Source organism: Papaver somniferum, chromosome 1 (genome assembly GCF_003573695.1).
Source record: "Papaver somniferum cultivar HN1 chromosome 1, ASM357369v1, whole genome shotgun sequence".
NCBI classification, from domain to species: Eukaryota; Viridiplantae; Streptophyta; class Magnoliopsida; order Ranunculales; family Papaveraceae; genus Papaver; species Papaver somniferum.
In genome coordinates this window covers 75915686-75925044 of record NC_039358.1, presented here as the reverse complement: position 1 = coordinate 75925044, position 9359 = coordinate 75915686, and the positions used below count along the sequence as shown (strand labels likewise).

Below are 9359 nucleotides of genomic sequence, written 5' to 3'. Positions count from 1 at the left end.
TCTAGCTCTCCTCCTTTTGAGATCAGAGCTCAACTTCAAGTTGATAAAAACTGTGTACTGAACACATAATCCAATAATACATTCCTTTCGTCTCAAAAAAAAAAAAAAACTTCTCCTTAGGATCCATAATGGGCACCTGCAGAATACCAGCCAAAGTTTCACAGATTGAAGGACTGACACTATTACCGAAGTAGACTGAAGATTTGTTGAAGTTAATAACTTGAACTGAGCATTTACTAAACTCATCAATGACTTCAAGAAGATTCCTAGTTTGGTCCAAATTTTCTTTTGAGAAGAGCAAACAATCATCTGCAAAAAGCAAATGATTTATCTTTGGAGCTCTTCTTGCTATTTTAACTCCAGTAATAGTCTTGTTCTACTCACGGTAAGCTAATTTTCTAGACAAAGATTCCATAGCAATGATAAAAAGTAGGGAGATAGTGGATCTCCCTTCCCTAAACCTCTTGTAGGATGAAAAGACTGACAGGATGAACCATTTAGAAATACCTCAACTTGAGTTGTGTTGATACATTGGTATATCAAATGACACTATTTATCACAGAATCCAAAATTCTTGAGAACCTGCATTAGATAGTCCCATTCCAACCTGTCCAATGCTTTTGACATGTCCATTTTCAAAGTTAAAAATCCCACTTCACCTGATAGAGAACATTAAAACGAAAAACACAAAACTAAATGTTTAATGCTATTTTAATTCACGTCAAGCGCTATTTAGATTTCCGTTTCTGTGATTCCATCGTACGACTTAAGCTTCCAAGATCAATTTCAAATGCTGAGGTGTCATGGAATATGAAAGATGGAATTATTCCACAGAAAGACTTTCTCTTATACACAAGATGCAAATTGAGGGGAGAAACATTTAATACATTACTAGCAGTGTGGCGCAAAAGACGAATATTTTCTGTCATAAACTTCCCTTTGAACATATGGAAACAGTTTGGAGTACATAACGTAAACTTTCTAGCATATCTTCTGTTTATAACCTATTTCCCATATGTGAGTTTAATCCATCTGCTTAGAGCTTTGAAGCAGTTAAACCTACAAATAGAATATCAATAAGAGATCAAAAATACGAAAAATTTACGAATTATTACGTAAGAAACAGGAGTTCATTCATTGTTACCCAGGGGTTTAGCGTTAACAATGCTTGGACAAGCATCTGGAGGTGGGGAGTTTTCGTCCAAGAACGGTTCAACTTGATTTGGATTAGACCAAATTGGATATCCTTTTATCTTCCCCTGTCAGAGCACAATCAAGGAAAGTACTAAGCATTTCGTTCAATTTTTACCACGCAAAGCTTAACATGACATTTGAAAAGTTTGCAAAAAATTGGTCACAAATTGAATGTGTAATGTTATTTTCTTTGACATACCAGGACATTCAGAGCTGCTAATGTTGCCATTCCTTCACGAGTCCACTGTAAAGTTCAAGAATACATATTGTATGATGAGGATTTTAACATGCATGATTGAGCTATAAATGAACCACATTTTCTTTGGAAATTCTTTTTACCTTGGAAGCAGACGCGATATGAGGTACCACAACAGCATTTTTCATGTCGCGGAGTCCAGGTTTCATGAATGGCTCATCCTGTTAAACCAAAGAATAAGTTAATTCAAAGTTTGGGAAATGATAACTCATGTTACGAATAAGAACAGTGGAATTTCCTTACCTCAAAGACGTCAAGACCAACACGAAACATTGGGTTTTCTTTCAGATGTTCCACCAAAGCCACTTCATCAACCACAGGACCCCTACTACAATTTACAAGGATTGCTTCCTGTATATGCAGATCTTTTGTCAATGAATGCAACTGATATTTGAACCAAAATAAAACCATGGAAGATTCTCACCTTCTTCATGATAGCCAGGCTATCTTTGTTAATCAAATGGTATGTAGTTTTGTCCAGGATTGGATGAAGGCTTATCTAGAAAAGCACATCAACAGAAGTCGTCTTATTAAGTAGGCCTGAAATTCTAATAAAACTTGTTGACTAATCCTAGTTTCCGAAGTTTCGAATTTTGGTTTTCACTGACATCATACGAATACAGTTAATCAAGCACAAATATTTTACCACATCGGCCTCCCGAAGAACCTCTTGCATAGATGATGCCCTTTTCCAAGTAACAGGTTGTTCACCATTAGATTTTAAGAACTGGCCATAAGCTGCAAGAAATAAACAACAATTTTAAGGGAAGATGTTAAGCAACAATGCAGATGTAGTCTATGGTCTCTGAATTACCTGTAACAAACTTTTCCAGTCGAGTTGCTTGGTACAAGTCAAAATAAATAAGATTCATTTTGAACCCTTCAATCTGTAAGTATATAAAACTTAGCATTCCTTTATACAGCGTTAATAAATTAGAATAACTTTAAATATTAGAACAACAATTCAATTTTTCAGGGATTCTACCATCATTCTTGCATAAGCAGATCCAATACGACCAGCACCAATAACTCCCACAGTCTGTCCCTTTAGCAAGTTGCCCACAAACCTATCAAGAACGATAATATAGCCATTCTAGTACTGTATAATTACAAAAAATGGGAGAGGTAAAGGAAGTAGTAGTCTTACAGGTGAGGAAGCCAGCCATCGTATAAACCAGCCCTCATGAATTCATCAGCTTCAACTATTCTTCTGGAAGCTGCTAGTGAAAGTGAAGCTGCTAATTCTGCTGTAGTCTCTGTAAGCACACCCTACCAAGAAAACATTTGAACCATCTTAAGGTTAGGATACCACCTTCCAAAAGACACATCACTATTCACTATATAAGTTTCATATGCAGCATTCTTATCTATACTGGTGAGTTTGAGCCATTTTACTGTAACCCAAATCCAACTAAACCAATGAAAATTGGTGGCCTTAGTTCAGGATATGTAAAAAAACAACCCCGACAGCAGTGCTATCTGATGATGTCAAACAATAGTTACGCAGCAGGACATACAAAGCATGAATTTCACAGTCTGGTACTGATGTGTCAGACAGACCCATCCCCAGATGGTATGAAGGATATTTATGTGCATAATATAGATGACTAGATGTTCATGCTTTTAGAGAGAGGGAGACTTACAGGAGTGTTACCAACTGCGACACCGTATTTAGTAGCAGCATTCACATCAACATTATTGTAACCAACAGCCATATTGCTGAAAGCTTTTCCTCCTGCTTTGCTCAATGCTGAAAACAACACCTCACCCCAATCCTCTGTTAACTGCAATAACCACCAAAACTCACAATAAGAACCCCAAAAAAACTCAACCAACTTATTAAAAACAAAAAACAGTACCAACCTGTCCGATTACTCCATCGCACTTATCGCCAATTAGAGTCAGAATTTCCTCCACAGACAAGATGGTTTTCTTCTGAGTGCAGATCTAAGGATGAAGGAAAACACACAATAAGTAGACTATGTGAGTTCATTAGTACCTGAAAGTTTGAAGAAAATCTAAATAGTCATACAGAAGATTACTTACTTCAACACGGCAATTCTGATCGGTTAGGAGACGAATCCACCTGGTTCCAGGCATGGGTTTTGTGCTAATAACTCTGTATTTCCCATTAGGATTCCAAACCTCTATTGAAACTGGTGTAGCCATTATCAAGACTTCAAAGCTCTCAGTGCAGTTTCAAATATTTTAAAGTATGAGGCTATCAACTATAAACAGACCTTTTTTCTCTTTTGTTTTGTCCTGATCCTTTGTGATAAAGACTAGCATATTGAATTGCATTCACATACCTCATCATCAATTTGTGGTGTCTAGGAGGATTCATGTTTTGTCCTTTTAAATGAGTAATCAAAATGATTGGTTTTAAGAGCTCAAAAGGTATATAATTTGGTACACCTTGTTGTATTAAATAAGGAGTAGTTGTCATGGTTATGTGACTTTATCCTTGAAGATGATAACATTGTGTTTGTTGAGTGGCATTTTGCCAGATGGAGTAGTCAGATCCTTTCGTTGTGTTAATCTGGATAAGAGGAGCTTTCTTTAGACAGCCTTGTTCTTCTTCGTTAATGACAGCCCCATCATTTTGGATTTGGATTCGCGTATGGGGGTATAACTGGTATAACCGCACTGGTTCTAAACGAGTTGCACCATGCTTATGCAGGGATGCCCAGCTTAGTTCATAGAAGTTGTCCAGATGGAATGCATCTGGCAAGTGAGGAAGCAGAGGAGATGAACAAGAACCACACTGTGAGCACCAGTTGGCCATTGCGTATATTCATTGTGCATAAGAAATGCACACTCGTAAAGGTCCAGTTCGGCCGATTAGTGCGTAGTTGCTGTTTTGTTACAATTTAAGAAAACTCTACGAGGTAAACGAAGAGAAATATATCTGAAAGAATAACGCAAACCACTATTTTTCCATTAAACAAGTAATCTATGATACAGATGTTGAATGTCTAGAAAAAAAAAAAATCTATATTAATGACGCATAAGATTTCTTATAGGAAGGTTCAAATGAACATTGGTTAACTAACAACCATTGGTCATCATCGACCAGAAGAGGAATTAGGGAGCTTGACGACGAGGACATGAATTATCTACCCATATATTTTACTCTGCACAAACTACCAGGACCTGCAAATTCGGTTGAGGTTCACGATTCCATGTATTGAGAAGGTGGTGGACTTGTTCTTGTCTTCTCAGGACCTGCAATTTGGTTTCTTATTATACTCTCTAAAAAGAAAACTTAATGGATGAAACTAAGACTAGTGGCTGTGCGAGTTATATAGAGATACCGTGTGTTTAGATATCATTTATAGGTAATGCTATCACAGTGTTCTTTAAACTTGAAAAGAAACTTAAATCTTAGAGAGTTAAATGGCAATTACCGTGCATACCACGCATTTCCACCTCTCGCCATTCTTGGACTAGAGCACAACAGCAACACATCAAATGTGAGAGGAAGTCGTCACAAAATCCACCCTGCAAAACAGAAACCGTTCAGGTCTATATGTATAACAAGAAACAATGACATTGACTTGAAGATTGGTTAGGTCTGAATAGTCACAAAAAGAACCCCTCTACTGGAGATCTACAACTGTGGCATGACATGATACGAAAAGGGAAACAAGTTACCGTGATATTGAGCATCTTGCGGAGCTTTCTTCTTACGCAGCAGGTATAGCAACAGCAAGCCAATATCAGTGAATATGCCATTAATTCGTTACATGCTTCTCCTGGAGCTGATAATCAAGCACACAAAATTGCTTTCTAAGTATTAAATTCGAAGACCCAATCACAGATGTATTGTTTCTAATAAGATCTTTAAACAACATCCGGCTGTTCTCTAGCATTTTAAAAATTTAAGAAGTATTTGGTTCAGATGCAAAGGATGCCTCCTAGACTTTATTGTAGATCACACTGTCTGTGTTCTATAAGCGAACCAAACTATGAGTTTTTTCTACACTCGTTTTGATGTCCAGAATTGAATTTCAACCTCCAACTTCTAGGCCTCCGGCAACAAACCTACCAACTGTTCCTTACTCATGTGTCAGCTGGCTTGGATTTTGGCACATCTTTGATTTATAACCTCTGAATCTAGGATTTCAATGTAAACCGAAGAAGGTTTTTTCTCTCCCGCATTTCACTTTGTCCATTGCTAAGTCATCCGAAAAGAACTTAATTGCCACATTCATCTAACGTGAATGAGAACATAATTTACAATTCATATTTGAAAAGTCATGAAGAACCTAACATAAATAAACTTTTTCAGGTAAAATAAGAAGCCATAAGATGTTTTTTGCATATGACCCAAAGAAAGAGAGAATGTCAATTAAAGAAAACAATCACAAATCAACTTACAAACGTGTCTGTTAGCAACCACCGAGTTAATCCTTGAAAATGTACTGCAAGGACAGAATAAAGTCTTCATACCTGCAAAATTTAATAAGCTGGTCATTGATTATTCAAATGATCAGGTGAGGTTTAGTGTTTACACAAGTACAAAAGAAGACGTGTCCTAACAAGCATAGAAGAAGATCTTTAGACTTTAGGGAAAGAAAACATGATAATAAATCGAAACCTATCCTTTCGGCCTTACGCTTACAGTTTTCCCTATCAATACTTTAACATGATCTTAAGTTAGTATGGACACTAATAAGATTTTCTGTTTTCCATATCTCATTTTGATGCATATAGTGTAGACCCTATCCCATTTTGATGCATATAGTGTAGAAGTTGGGGATAACTGTCAACGATGAACATTGAAAGATACACAGGATAAGGTTAGGAGGTGAGGAATTTAGTCAATATACTTTCACCCTCCTATGATAAGTGCTATCACTTAATCTCCAATATATTTGGATGGTAAGCAAACACCGTAAGAAAGCACTTAGAGATGAATAAGAACCGGGCATTAAATCCAGAATTTCATATTCACATAAACATACATATGTAGTAAGAGATATGCACCGATGATCAAGATCCGGGAATAGGAAAGTTTAATCCATAAGAAGTTGAAGAACATGAGAGGCACAAGTGTATGCATAATCTAAACCTAGCAAACTAACTTGCAACAGAAGATATAGGAATAACTCTATATCTTGAAACAGAAGTGGTGTTGCACGGTAACATACACAAAGCAGGTTCTGCACAACAGCCAAGTAAATCTGAACTCCATTCGTCATCCCGCTGTGATCCTCTTCTTGATAATAGATCTTGTCCGGATGAAACTGAAGAACTATTTCTGCACAACATTACTATAAGATTAGAAAACCACAGTGGTGTAACAACATTTAAAATAGATTCTGTTGCCCAACGGCACAGTATAACAGCTTGTGCCTCTGTCATCCCATAAGACTGGAATGACCCAAGGATACTTCCAACAGGTTTTCACAGAGGCTTTGTGCCTTCGAAATGCATATACCTACCATATGATTTTTATTCTTCTCATTATAAATTTATGATCTACATGCGGTATTCAAAATAACCAAATTGAAGCCAACCTTGAGGGTGCTTTGCGAGTGTCACTGGGTGCAACGTAGCTTTCACTATAGGTTTGCCCTTTGTCAGAATCTACGTATGAATGATCTGGATCCTTTTTCACTGACTTTTTTAGAGGTGTCATCGGCTGAGAATTTGCTGCAGATTCTGTGACTTCGAGCAAGCGTTGGATTACTTGACATTGACCAACGTCTAAGTTAGCCTGTGATTGTTGGAGTTCTACTTGAAGCTTCTCAGTTTCTGTTTGCAGGGCTTTCTCAAAAGCCATGTTCGGATAAGAACACGAAAGGGTCTTTTTCAGCACCATTGTGTCATTCTTTGAAGGCTCTGGTTTTAAAATAATAGTCTGCACCTTTTGATCATCTTCATCCAAGGTGTACTCACGTTGATCTCTTTCGATATCTTCCAATCTCTCCTGCCAATTGAAAAATGGAAAACCCAGATAAATTAATGAAACATTACAATCATTATACTCTACAACTTGTCAACTTCCTCCTACTTCAATTCTGTTCAATTACAAAGGTGTTGTAAGACAGAAAAGCAAGCAACCCAGTCATTCATACTTGCATCAGTTATTCAAGACTGTAAATGCAAATGATTTAACATAACAGGTGGTCTAGAATTTCGATAAACTAGATCCACTTGCAGAGTCAAACAGGACATAACAAGGCTTACTAATTCTCAACTAGTAGGGTATACACTGATCATATTCCTTGTTAAATTGCAGCTCAACTTCAGTAAGGGGTACAAAATCACCTTTTGACTGCAATTATCAGATGGACCCATAGATAACAAAAAATACAACATAAACCAAATTTCATAATCAAATCATAATTGAATTTGTAGACCAGATGTAAGATTAAGACAATACCTTAAATCGTGCATTATCGACGAGGGTAATAAGAGGAACAAGCTTTAAATAACGATCAATCTCACTCTGAGCCTTTCTAAATTGATAAACAATATTCCAACCCATAGCCAAAAGATAAAGATAGCTCTTATCCTGACAACTATTCACAAGAATATAAGACCTTCTCAATGCATCTTCAAGCTGTTCTAATGGTTCTCTAGTTTCTGGATATCTTTTCAACTCAGAGATTTTAAGTTGTTGTAACAAATTCCCAATCAATTTAAGATGTAATGCAAATTGCTTACAATTCTTCTTGTGCATTCTAGCTGTACTAGCTGCTTTAACAATCATCGAAATTAGCCTGACTGCATCTACTCCGGTGAGTTGAGCTACATTTGCTAACTCCCCAAAATGTTCCCAACTTGCCATCTTCACCCCCTTTCTCTAAATCTAAAACCTCAATTAAGATCCATCAACTCTGAAATTGACCCAAATAAATGACCAGTTTTTACAAATTCAATCAACAAATTACCAAAAAAGGTAACTTTTCTTCAAACCCCGGTAACTTCTCATGTGCTAGTTCTTCCACATTTCCAAAAACTTCAACTTTCTTCTATTCAATTAGATCTCTATAGGAATTGAGGAAATTGAAATTTCTGCTTCTTGAAAATGAGAAATTGTTCACTTCAGAAAAAATGTAGAGAACAGAGAGAAACTGTCGGTGTAGTACAGATAATGAACAGACAAGTATTCAAGGCAATACCTGAAAAAGATGCAAAATTTGCAAAAATAAACTAAAAGGGCAAATCAAACACTTTGTTCACAAGATTCAAGACTTATTATTCTTCAGAATCTTTCAAGATCGAAATCTCTTCACTTTCTTCTTCCAAAAATCTTGAAACTACTGCCTTTTTTATCCCTTAAACCGAAGGAAACATCAGTTTCTAGTAATGAGTGAAGAAGAAGATGATGATTCAGAAATGAAGATCTGTATTTTTCCCAGTCAGTTGAAAAAAACAAACAAACAAACTAGGGTTTATGAGTTTATCCAGTATCTCCTCTCTTTCTGTTTTCTTCTTCTTTTTTCTCTCGGGATTTTTAATGTTTTTTGAGGACTAGAAATGGTCCAAAACTGAAAAAGATTTCTGATTTCTGTGAGTTACAGACATTGCTTTGCGCAAAACAAAGAATTTCTGATGAGAGAAGAAATGAGAGATTTTCTTTTTCTCACTAGCTCTGAGAGTTTGCCACCCACAGAACAGAGCTCTTCCTTTCTCACTTGCTTGGCTTCAAGTACCGCTGCCAGACAAGCGTTAAGTAACAGGACAGACTAGAGTTTAACATTACCCCCGATTTTTCATTTAATTACCAAATAACCTCAACTCCGGTAAGCATGTCTTTTCAGGTGAGCATTGCCCTTCCCGGCAAAAACCCAATTGAAATCTGAGATTGGAAACAGTTTTTGTTAGTTGATTTGTACAGGTAAAGGGTTTTCCAAAGCGTATTTGATACTGTAAATTTTAAAGCACCCCTTTGTTC

The 9359-nt window shown here is 36.6% G+C and overlaps 2 protein-coding genes across 3 annotated transcripts; both read right to left on the bottom strand.

Moving 5' to 3' along the window:
- Positions 1-760: 760 nt before the first annotated feature.
- LOC113291123 (glycerate dehydrogenase) lies at positions 761-3713 on the bottom strand. The gene is made up of 13 exons (XM_026540694.1): positions 3497-3713; positions 3314-3397; positions 3094-3234; positions 2598-2719; positions 2436-2517; positions 2265-2337; positions 2097-2188; positions 1875-1949; positions 1694-1801; positions 1534-1611; positions 1394-1438; positions 1145-1259; positions 761-1059 (listed from the first exon to the last, which is right to left on the bottom strand). The coding sequence occupies exons 1-13, from the start codon at positions 3617-3619 to the stop codon at positions 1037-1039; spliced, it is 1161 nt and encodes a 386-aa protein (XP_026396479.1). The 5' UTR covers positions 3620-3713; the 3' UTR covers positions 761-1036.
- Positions 3714-4359: 646 nt separating this feature from the next.
- Positions 4360-9116, bottom strand: LOC113291109 (protein MID1-COMPLEMENTING ACTIVITY 1-like). Of its 2 annotated transcripts, none has more exons than XM_026540683.1 (7): positions 7842-9116; positions 6973-7385; positions 6604-6713; positions 5831-5902; positions 5105-5211; positions 4858-4951; positions 4360-4675 (listed from the first exon to the last, which is right to left on the bottom strand). In XM_026540683.1, the coding sequence occupies exons 1-7, from the start codon at positions 8247-8249 to the stop codon at positions 4623-4625; spliced, it is 1257 nt and encodes a 418-aa protein (XP_026396468.1). In that variant the 5' UTR covers positions 8250-9116; the 3' UTR covers positions 4360-4622. The 2 variants fall into 2 exon arrangements, with proteins under 2 accessions (XP_026396468.1, XP_026396474.1); XM_026540689.1 differs by having other exon boundaries at positions 4867-4951; positions 7842-8249.
- Positions 9117-9359: the final 243 nt, after the last annotated feature.